Genomic DNA, 12,705 nt, shown 5'->3' on the forward strand with positions numbered 1-12,705 from the left:
GTGTTAGAGAGTAAAATAATAGCTATAAAATGGTTAAAAAATCATTCAAGTCGTACATATCCTTATGAAGTTACAAGCGTTTAACCACACAGCTGTTTAAAGAACAATATATGAGAAATTAACCGTCAAAGTTTATGATTTCAGGCATTTCTCATGCAGAAACTATCTTTAAATCCTTAAAAAGTATTGTTTTAACATTGAAAATGGGGAAAATAACAGCATAGAATGATGTGTAGATATATAAAGGTTAGCTTAATGCAATAAAATAGATTTTTAAAAATTTGACATTCCAGCATGATTTGGCCATTTTCTCTGAAACACGATTTGCAACGAGTGACTGGTTTGGCTTTGCATTAATACATTAAATTAAAGGTATCGACCAAATGAAATTTAAATTGTATACGCAACTGGCTCAAGTGCACTATAAAGAATCCAGTACATCTTTCGAGAGAGAGTAGGGTCATGCCAAGTCGTGTCCGACATTATAAGTAGTACCAAAAATGTATCCACCCTTTAAAATTTTGCGCTCCACCCTTTAAATTTTGTCGACAACATTTTTTTAAATTCCGCCACTCTTTAAAAAAAAAAAAAAAATTTCAGGTGGAGTTCAGTGACTTGAAAAACAACAAAATACAGTTGTAGTCTAGGCCTAAACTGGAATGATGTTTATTTATTGAAAGACGTGTGCGAAGCAACTCAAGAGTCAGTGAATTTCGATTTGGTTTCGTAGTCTGATTTTCGAGAAAAACTTCAGCTACCCGTATTTCTCGACTGAGACGTCAACGGGAGCTATAATTTGTATGGCAAGGAAATGGTGCTACCCTTAATTCGTATTAAGGGAATTTACGCCCACAAACCTTGTAGTTATTAATATTTTGGTTATAATAGAACATTTTTATTTTTTGGTGACGTCACACTCACGCTATAGTTAGCATGCACACGTCATAAGCTAGATTACGTCACCTTTTCCTGGTAAGGCAAACTTTCACGGCGTGCTTTTCTCATGGATAAACAAACACCACTGCTTTGCACATGAATGTCTTGCCTAGCTAGGGCTACAAGAGCCGCATAGTTAGCATATAATACTTAAACAAGGTACGTCTGCAACTGAATTATTCTTAGGCCCTAGTTAATTTTTTTTTTCTTATTTTAATTTATTTCTTTCGAAAGTGTACCTTCAATCACATAGGCCTATAATTGCACTGTCTACTTAGGCCGAGTCATATTATGCCTCATCGTCACCCGCTATACACAGTACATCAGCCCCCCCCCCACCACGCTACAGTACAGACGTTTTCTGGGCAAGAGAACGTGATTGCACCTTTCTTCCAAGGTGTTCATGTAAATTTTCATATTGTTAGCTAACCAGCCGTGTGTTTTCCTTTGTGAAAATGAGTACCGCGGCGTACTCATTTTCACAAAGCATTTGCATCTCCTCTTGGAAAGAGGGAAATTCGAAATAATTGTCTCCATATCGCTAATTAATCACATAATTTAGCTTACACTTATGCATGGGGGAGCACTTAAAATGTACAATAATCATTTCACTACCCGACAAACCCCGAACTTTATTCATGCATTAATAAATAGTTCATCTTGCTGTACTCCAACATCACTGGCGCATGGTAACAACCAACTGGCAGACCATTCCGGTCACGCATTACTCTCCATAACGCAGCACTAGTTCCGTGTCCTCCGGATCTAATAAGTAGTATTCTATTTTTACTAGTCGGTTGTTAATTTTGACAGCTGAACACTGCTTTGTACGGATAATTACAGCGAGCTATTTTTATAGGACAATGGCCTGCGGCCGCAAAACATTTTCGGAAAAAAAACCCCCAAAGATCTGTTTGTGTAAACCTGCCTCATTGATAGATACAGAGATTAGACAGTTTTAATACACAATTTTTTCACTAGCAGAAAATTATTACATTATTGTACAGTATATCATAAAAACATGAGTATTTTTCATGATCAGGACTTCTTGCCAGGTTTTGGTATAGCCCCTGGTGGGGCAGGGCTGAGGCTTGGTACCTAGAATCACAAGTAGGCCATGAAGTAAAAGGTTTGTTTGAAAATGTGTTTTCATACCTCTGCTTCTATCTGGGAACAAGGTGGGTAATGACATTCATAAAATGTGATGCTATCGTCTTCTCCTTCTATCACTTCTCCATTAGCATTGTAGTACCTTTGTGAAGTTACAGGTAGCTGTAAAAAAACAATAAATAATATTCATGAAACCATCATTCATCATAATACGATGATATTGGAAATGACACAATGATATTGGAAATGACGAATGTAGTGAAAAATATGCTAATAATAATGAAAATTATTATTATAAATAATATATTATACAATACATTATTAAATATTTTGAGAAGTGTCCAGGTTATAAGGGCACTAATAAATAATATATTATACAATACATTACAGTATTAAATATTTTGAGAAGTGTCCAGGTTATAAGGGCACTAATAAATAATATATTATACAATATATTATTAAATATTTTGTGTTCAGGTTATAAGGGCACTACACTATATACATGTCAAGCCCATAAACAGTTAAAATTTGTGCATGCTTAGTTTATCGCACCAATGATGTTTTATCACTTATTTTGCATAATATTTTCTAGTGGTGATAAATCAGACTGCGACTATAATTTTTAGTAGCTTTTTACAATGCAACAATTCAATGTACTAGTGGAGATTAAGAGTTATTTTTAGAAAGAAACATAAAAACAAATTGTTTATTTTGCTGGCTAAAACTTGCATTTGTCTATCCTCAAGGTTAGGGTTGGAGTACACCCTCACTGATCACGAAAATGTTTTGTGAACGAATAGGTACAGTATACTACTGGTTAAATAAACAATGCCAAGTAAAAATCACTCTTGTGATAAACAATATTGTATTTTCGTCTTGGTGAGTACTTAGTACAATATGTAAACAAAAACTTAAAGGATTCTTTGAAGACGTGCACTGTAGGCATGCAGCCTCTCCACTCCCACATAGATACTTTTGGATGAACATTTAATTTAATGTTATGTGTAAAAAGATTCATTGCTGCAAACATCTCATTTAAATCCCAATCAATTGTGACTATTATATTGTGTATACATAACAATTTTAGCCATCCTTGGCTGAGGGATTTAAGCTGAAATGTGTCCTACAAAGCCTACAATAAAGACACTCTTTGATCTAGAAAAAATTCCTAATCTTCTTTTGTGAATGAATGGCAGTTTCCTTTTCTAGTACAAATCTCTATCCTTGCCTATACCATGGACCTATTAATAATCTTATTAATAGGTCCATGCCCATACACATAAAACACTGTCCTTTTAATGTATTACTCAAAATTTAAACGAACAAATTAAAAAATATGGTACAGCCTGTACTGGAGCAAATACCAGCAAAGTATTCATATAATTCACAAATAAACGTAAACTGTTATTTTGTTTATTGTATATGTATTAAATCCTTCTTCATTCAAGATCATTCAATTATTTATGTGAATCACCTTAAATCAAAGTGGTATGTGTATCAAACTGCATGAATTATTATTTTTGTGTTAATTGTTATTATCATTATTGATGAATTAATAACTCATCACCTATAACAGAGTGCTATGATTGAAGTCTTACTTACTGAATTTTACGACCAATTAATTGTATAAACAAATCCAAACACATTACATAGAGACGATTAATGTACAATAGTTTAGAACCATGTAAAGAAATTAGATTGGATGCGGTATTCTGAGAAGCAGTGGTGGTGGCGGCTATGATGGTGACGGTAATAATGATGATGGCGATTGAGATGATGATAATAAGCCCGTAATATTATTTCAGTATCGTTAGTAAATTGAGGGGGGGGGGAGAGAGACCAAGGTGGAGTTGAGGGCTCGATGATTAAGTAAGGGGCGCTAGCCGCTAGGTCAGAAAATAAGGGGATATGACGAGACTTTTAACTACTTGAATTTGAACATAATTTTTTTATAAATAATAATAAATGCATTCTTATATAACGCATATCATTAATGTATCTATACACTGCATATTATTAACCCAGGTCATTGGAATTGATGCCTGTGGAACATACTCCACAACTGCTGCGTCAGCGCACAATTGACACAATGTCTACCAGGTACCCATTTATACACCTGGGTGGAGAAAGACAATGTGGATATGTCTTGCCTAAGGACACAAGCCAATGGACAGCGTAGCGTCTAAACTCCTAACATCAATGTCGAGAGACCAAATCACTACCGCATTGGCCTCAAATGGAGAGGGGGACTGGCGGTACAAGCATTTTGTGGGAGGGCGTGCACTCCTAGATACATCACCGATTCAAGAAAGGTGGACATTGAGTATAATAAGAGACACTACTTTACCTCCTGGAAAGAATCTGTGGGTAGTTGTTGTATTGCAACCCAATACAAGGACTGTTCCCTGTTTTTCTTGAGTGTTTCTAAATCTTTTTCAGACTCTTCTGTAGTAACTAGATGAAGGTTTTCTAATCTATTATCTGAAATATAAATATAGTCCGAGTAAAGTACTATTCACTATATAAAAATACTTATATTACTGAAAAAGTACAATATAGGTACTGTAGTAGATACAGAAGACCAATGTCAGATTGGCCTACATCATGGTCCGCCCCATCCCCCAACTTTTTGGCGGAAAATAATGTCTGCAGATCGGCTCCCTCGCAATTCATATTCCCATTCATCTTACTAGTGGGCCCCCACACTTGGAAAAACTTTCTGCTGGCCCTGTATATATCAAAGTTATCTCAAACAAAAAAAACAATACAGTATTATTACACTACTGTACTGTACAATGCAACCAATGTGCTCAAAATGGTTTTGAATAATCTTTAATACCCCAGAGTGTGAAAAAAAAACGAGCACTCCCTTTCTAGTTTAATTACTGGACCGGTAACTATTTGGGTCCAGTCTGCCTCTGCAGATGGATGGATGAATGAATAGATACAGTAATACTGTACACTACGTGTACTGTATACATACTGTGGATAGGTGGACAGATGCAGTATGACAGGCTTGATACATGATGTAGTTGGTTAGACTATTTTATAGATGTTGGATGGAGATAGCATTAACATCTACATGATTGCAAGTTATACAAATAGGCAAGTTTCAGACCCAGAAATTCATGATTTACCTATTATAAAACATCCAAACTATTCTATTCAAATTTAGCTAATCACAGGACAGAGAATTCAGGATGTGTACTGTATAATGATACGTTAGCCTTGTCCAGACTATCAAATTTTATTTTACAAAAACATGTGACATGCCTAAATATGGTCATGATGACATCACATAAATGAACATATTATATAGTCACATTATGATTATACTGTATATGGGCATACAACAGTTTTTTGAAAATTTGATTGTGTGTATGAGCTTGAGTAGGCCTACTGTCACTTATTACACTTGTAAGTGCCAATATTCAGACTATGTCCACTTACCTACTGTCACAGCATTTTTATGGGCAACTTTAAATCCTGGAGCTATGCCACCACAGTGCTTCTCCCACAGTAGGTCATGAAGGTAACGTCCTGAGCTTCGACCTTTCTGGATATCATATGCATATGCATAGACCTGAGCACCGTTTCCATCCTTATCTATGTCCACTCGTGCCTTGAAAATAAAGAGATGGATGATTAGAGTAAAGGAGAATGCAGTATTCAATGATTACTGCACAGTAACAAGCCCATATATACACATATATTCAAAACAAATTTGGAACACGCTACCAAGGCGATATAAAATCCTGCGCAACTGCTTCTGCTTTCCAGAGTGCTCTGAACTCTTTAGTGTACTCTAAATTTTCTTCTCATTTTTTCCCAACATTTGTTTTTTTCTAGTTTAGATTTCGTCATAACTGTAGGCGTTGTGAATAAAGTACTGGCGGGTCTTGCACCTTAAATTGCCGGTTGCTTTATAAATGTAACATTATTAATACTATAATCTGAATACTGAAAAAACTAAACAAACTAATATACGCCTGTTGGTACTGTCTTACCTCAAAAGCAAATCGATCTACTAAAGAAATATCCTGTTCATCTAGTAATGAATACTTTGTCTGCAAAATTGAAAATACATCATTATTTGACATACAGTATATTTGGGCAAAATTTGATTTAAATATTTGATACTTCAATTAAAGTATTATATTAATTTATTTACATAGCATTTGATTACTACTGTATTATTCCTGTACAGAATGTACTAGAGTTCCTACTGTATATAGAGAGAGTTGCGACATGAGACGCTGCTGGGTAGTCATGAGTGAACGCAAAGCCTATGCTACAGTGTGGCGATTGCAAAAATAATAGACAATTGAAAAAAATAAATAAAAATATAAATAAGAAAATTTTATGTCATTTGATATAGGCCATCAGCTGTAGCTAAAAAAGTGACCAGAAAACAAGTTCCGTTCCAGAATAATGGAGACTACTTTTTGGATGCATATATTGTTAATTCAATCCTTGCTACACATTGTGTTAAAAGTTCTCCGCAATAAAACCTGCAGTTTTTTGTCAGGACACCTCCAAACATGCTGAATATACCCCAAAATAGCCGGTTTTGAGGTCTGATACCAATTATATATACATGCAGTTTTTGCTTGACCAAAATTGCATAGTGCCTTAGCTAGGCGTACAACATCGCATTTGCTCGGCTCATAAAATAGTAGGCGACAGGGCCTAGGCCTTTTCAATGGACAACTTAGAAATTTGTATTCAAATGGGTGTTTGTGGCACGCCTCAGCTAGGGTATAAAATGAGAAATCCAGTGATGTTGGAGTACAGGAAGATGAACTATTTATGTAATGCATGAATAAAGTTCAGGGTTTGTCGGGTAGTGAAATGATTATTGTACATTTTGAGTGCTCCCTCCATGCCTAAGTGTAAGCTAAATTACAGTGATTAATTAGTGAAGATATGGAGACAATTATTTCGAAATTCCCTCTTTCCAAGAGGGGATGCAAATGCTTTGTGAAAATGAGTACGCCGCTTTGTGAAAATGAGTACGCCGCGGTACTCATTTTCACAAAGGAATACACACAATTGGTTAGCTAAGAATATGCAAATGTTACTGTACATGAACACCTGGGAAGGAAGGTGCAATCACGTTCTGTTGCCTAGCAAACGTCTGTACTGCAGCATGGGGGGGGGGCGCTAGACTACTGATGTACTGTGTAGCGGGGGACGATGAGGATTAATAAGACCAGGCCTAGGCCTAAGTAGACAGTGTAATTATATGTGATAGAAAGTACACTTTTGAAAGAAATAAATTAAAATAAGAAAAAAAAATAACTATAAGAATAATTCAGTTGCAGACGTACGTTGTTTAAGTATTATACAATGCTAACAATGCGCCTCTTGTAGCCCTAGCTACTGTAGGGAAGGCATCCATGTGCAAAGCAGTGGTGTTTGTTTATCCATGAAAAAAGCACGCCGGAAAGTTTGCCTTGCCAAGAAAAGGTGACGTATTCTAGCTTATGACGTATGCATGCTATCTATATTGTGAGTGTGACATCACCAAAAAATAAAAATTTTCTATTATAACCAAAATATGAATAACTACAAGGTTTGTGGGCGTAAATTCCCTTAATACGAATTAAGGGTAGCACCATCTCTTTGCCATACAAATTACAGCTCCCACTGACGTCTCAGTCGAGAAATATGGGTAGCTGCTTAAGTTTTTCTCGCAAATCTGACTACGAAACCATATCGAAATTTCACGTTCCACTTCTGACTCCGAGTTGTGCTTCACACATGCCACTGAGGGCGGCGTTCCGGGAAACCTGCATCAAGATGGCAGATAGAGGGCAGCCAGTAGTCACATGACCTGAACCGCTCTTGTCGCAACTCTCTCTACAGTATACTGTATAGCAACTTTAGTATGTACTATTTATAAAATACGCAGTGTCTATGCTTACGTTCAGGCATAAACATTAATCATAGGCTGTGCTTATGCCGATGTATTGAGCATGCGCAGGGCAGCTTGTTACGTACGTCAAAGGTGTAAGCATTATTTAGAGGCTATGCTTATGGTGATGCGATGTCGCAAGCTTACGCTTACGTACGTCAAGGTGTAAGCACTGGTATGTTTAATTTACGCCGATGCGGCGTACAAAGGCGATTCAGTAGCCTACGTCGAAGTGTGAGCATTGGCTATGCGTAGCCTAGGTCCACAAAGTTCTCCAAAAGAACAGACATGATGAATTTAGGCAGGCATTACTACTAATAATCTTGTCAAGTCAAGACAAGAGGTACAGTAAGTAGCCCTTGTCTCGACCTAGTTCTTGCATACACTAGGCCCAGGCTTTTCTTTCCACCACCGAGTACACATAGATTAGAACAACCAGTGTCTGAGCCATTGATGCAGCGTCTGAAATCTGTGTGTGTGTGGGGGAGGGCATGTGACCGGCACGGTAAAAATAATATGGGGATATATGCACTGGGTGGTGCAGGATTTGGCCGACGGGAGGCAGAGGTCCCCGACAAGAGCAAAGTGGGAGTGGTCGGACGCCGCTAAAAGGGCAATTCCACGGTAACTTCTGGACACTTTGACACAAAATTTTAGACTTTATGTGCATACAATATATATAATTTATTCAACAATCAACAAATCACAGTTACACATTGTACTTGCTACTGCTACCTACATTTCCATTGAAAAAAAACTTTAAATATCTACAAGCATATATTAAATATTAATTTTAATATCTCCGGTAACTTCAGGACATGAAATAGGACATAGAGTTTTAACTTATTTACTTAAACATAAAAGTCTGTGAAACTAAGGCATATGCACTTTTTTGATATGGAAAGCATTGAAGAGATATTTAGCTTTAATAGGATATCTTTAATAAAAATATATTATGATGACTTATATAATTATGATGATCATTTTTAAAAATCATGTGGTAACTTCAGGACAGTAACTTCCGGACAAAAGGTTGACATCATAATGATGAATAAATTTTCTTTTAAAAGGGTCTTAAAACATGAACAAATGTTGGATTCTTATCTAATTTGTACTAACAAACATGATTTAATGCTGACTACAGTATTATCAAATGTAATAAAAGCAATTTTTAAAACATTTTTCATATTTTTGTTAATTTATTCCCGATTTGGTCATATTTTACATTTGTATCATGTACCTGTCTCTTATACACATCTAGATGTGTATAAGAGACAGGTGTTACCGTCACAAAGTTACCAAAAAAGTAACGTCAGGACACTTTTTAAATTGCTATAATTTGTAAACGAAATAATTTTTTTTTTTCAATTCATGTTTATGTTGTTCACATATATGCTTATGATTTGAATAATAAATTTTCTTTTATTTTGTTAAGTACTTTTTGAGAAATAAAAAAAAATATTACTTTTTTGGTAACTTCGGGACATTTTATATGGTAGTTCATTGTCAAGTCGCTGTAGCGGAACGAAGTACGCAAAATAAAATAAATTCATGAATATACCACATATAATGTTAATAATTACTAATCCAATCAGTTATGTTGGTAATATATGTTAAAGAGCATAAATTAAACACTCTAAAAGTTGGCCTATTTTATTCATTTTTTTTGGAAAAAATAATATTAATTGTATTTCTTATATAAAATTTAAGTGAGTATAAAAACTTGAAAACTAAGACCATTTCATGAAAGTTCAGAATTTCATCTTTAATTTGATACCAAATTTGGTAGGATACCACTATTTTAAAAATTTAGGTGCCATGTCCTGTTTTGCATGGAATTGCCCAAAAATGTTTCGAAAGTGGTCCCAGGAAACGAAGCCCTCGAAAAAAATATGACATTTAGGAATTTTATAAGCTTACTTAACCGATTTTATATAGTCTACTACAGATGTAGAAATACATATTTTGTTTTCTCCCCGACGAAAGGTTTTTTTTAATTTTTTTTACAGTAATTCCCCCCTCTCTCCCATAGGGCCGCCACTGAGAACAAGAGACCGTACTCCCATAATTATTAGTTAACACACTTTGATTCCACTTATCCAAGGACTCGCCATCATCGTCGTGTAAAAAAAAATTCCTGTTGGTTTGCTCATGCATGTCACCCAGTGACGTATCTAGTAGCCTTGAAATAGGGGAGGTGAAGGGAGAGGGGCTTGATGATCAGTTGAGGGAAGCTAATTCGCAAAATAAGGTGATTTTTAACTACGTGCCAGTGATTTTTGGGGAACGATTGGGGAGGGGTGTGCAAGTAATTTTTGGAGGGTTGTGTGCCCCTTGAGCATCCCCCTACAGTAGATACGCCACTGGTGCTACCTGTAATTGAACTTTAATATATATTGATATGTGGGAGTTTTTCCTGTTTTATTCTGAATGGCAAGTTACTAAGTCAAACAATATTGTACTTCTTGATGTCCTAATTTCCCAGTACTATACATCGTTCTCGTTTCACCTCTTATCGCGGGTGATCTGCAATCTTGAAAAATGACGTCACGCACATTCTGGCACTTCATTGGGTGATGGTGACGTAATGCCATTTACCGTACCTTTAGCAAATTGAAGTAGAAATACGGTACCGTATCTCTAGCCACGGCGTTAATTTTTACAAAGGTCAAAAACATAAATACAATGGTAGAGAAATGCTGAATTGGTGTATACTGCGATTCCAAATAAACAAAAACGTTTACATGTTTAAAGAAAGTACACATTACTGAAATAATCCGTCGGCGAAACATATAGAGGGCCTAGCCTACGCTAGACCGGTTCGCTAGCCTTCTTTGATCGATTGTCACGCCGACTAATGCTAATGGCAATGCTGCGCTGTGATGCCTTCTCCGACAATGACTGGCTTGGCCCTAGGCTAGCCTAGTCTAGCTCTCTAGCCTACACACGTGACACAACAAGATGAAATAATTCCACATCATGTTGAATGAAAGCTACATTTGTTTTCGATAATCATAACTGCATATTCGATAGTTTCAAAAACTACTAAATAAGGTTGTATTGCTCTCTAGTCAGTGCCCATCCTACAACGGTGATTCCCTACAACTAGGCCTTGGCCTAGTGCTTATGTACTAGGCCTAGCCTAATCTAGGCCTACAGCAGCACAACATTTAAAGGGCTTCGTGGATTGATGAAGACAAAGCCAAACAGTATCCACACTGGCTGGCTGTCATGTACTCAATGGCTTAAAAAACAATATCCGTACCTTTCCAGCAGCTCTTCCAAGCCTTACTATTCCAAGCTTGAATGCTGACATGAGTGTTGACCAAAATTTTCAAATCAATGTCTAATATTAGCTTAGAAATCACAAAAAAGACGAGTACTTTTTGACCCTTCGTTTCCTTTCGGATGACACAACTAGCTCCAAGGCGGCAACGTCGATTACACGTGCATATGATAAACAAGTTGATCCAATCAAATGGTGAAATAAAAGATTTGACCTGAATAACTTATTAGAAATAAACATTATGAATATTTATGTCGGCATTGAAGCATGTCATGTCTCGATGAAATACTGTAATATTATGTTCATTAGCGGTATGTACAGCAGCCTACTGCATATTCGCATTACATACAAATCTAATTTAACAATAATGTAATATCAAAGGTAGAAATTAGGTCTACTGTATAACTAATAAGTATAAAACAAACTATTAGTATACCTCCCTGATTTATCTATATAGTGCCGTATTATTATCATTATCATTAAATTTGTTATTATGATATGCATAGGAAAAAAAATTCTCACAAGATTTAAATATAATCCTATTTGTTTCATTTTTTGTTTTGTTTTTGTGTTATTTATTTATTTATTTATGTTTGCAAATCCAATTGTTTGACGATTTATTATATCTGTATACCTTATTATATTATTATTATTATTAGGGCCTATTATTATTATTATTATTATTATTATTATTATTATTATTATTATATGTTTAACGTTATTGAATTGTGGAAATCAACATTGAACTTTGAACCGTATTTAGGGAATAAGAAAAGTGGAATATCAGTCTTGAAATGGGGGTGCTGTTGGGGTTGGGGGTGCGAAGTTGAAGTGGGTGGGGGAAGGTGGCCCGACGATCAGTTCAGGGTTGCCTCGCAAAATAAGGTGATTTTAAGTGATTTTTTACTACTTGCAAGTGATTTGGGGGGGGGGGCGACTAGAGGTGCGATTAATTTTTTTTGGAGGGGCATGCGCCCCCGCACACCCCCTAGATACGCCACTGAATAAGAACCAAAAGGAACAGTACATGTAGGCTTACTGTAAACTTTTAAGGCATTAAACTGCATAGTTGATGACCATTATGACATGTTATAATTTTCAAAAGGTTTATAAAATACTGAAAATATAGTTCAATATCTAAACTGATCATTCTCTGCTCAGTGGCTACAGTTTAGCCGATTGAAGTAGGCTGCTTTCAGATTTTCAAATTTTATTTGGTATCGCTTTAAAATCAGCGGTACAAATCAATTTGATGATGCGTCCTACAAAAAGAAAAAAAAAACATACAGAATAAATCGAAACAATCAAAACAAACATTTACCAAACTAAAGAAATTAACTCCTAATCACTATAAACAAGAAAACTATAAGTAGGTCTACATCAGTTAAATCAATTTCATTTAGGAGACAATAATATTTTGGGATGGGGCATTCATTATTGTGTATCATTTAAGATC

At 35.7% G+C, this 12,705-nt stretch overlaps 1 protein-coding gene across 1 annotated transcript in view; it reads right to left on the bottom strand.

The window, feature by feature from the left end:
- Positions 1–11,420, bottom strand: part of LOC117109978 (zinc finger MYND domain-containing protein 19-like) — a 16,860-nt gene extending 5,440 nt beyond the window's left edge. The window contains exons 1-5 of the mRNA XM_033252496.1: positions 11,229–11,420; positions 6,054–6,113; positions 5,497–5,668; positions 4,394–4,527; positions 2,092–2,208 (exon numbers count right to left, since the gene is read on the bottom strand). Of these exons, the coding sequence (XP_033108387.1) occupies positions 2,092–2,208; positions 4,394–4,527; positions 5,497–5,668; positions 6,054–6,113; positions 11,229–11,279 (534 nt within the window). The 5' untranslated portion in view covers positions 11,280–11,420. The remainder of the gene's footprint in view (positions 1–2,091; positions 2,209–4,393; positions 4,528–5,496; positions 5,669–6,053; positions 6,114–11,228) is intronic.
- Between the last annotated feature and the right edge of the window lie 1,285 nt (positions 11,421–12,705).

Source organism: Anneissia japonica, unplaced genomic scaffold, assembly GCF_011630105.1.
Source record: "Anneissia japonica isolate Jap-2015-1 unplaced genomic scaffold, ASM1163010v1 scaffold585_len4108843_cov191, whole genome shotgun sequence".
Taxonomy (NCBI): domain Eukaryota; kingdom Metazoa; phylum Echinodermata; class Crinoidea; order Comatulida; family Comatulidae; genus Anneissia; species Anneissia japonica.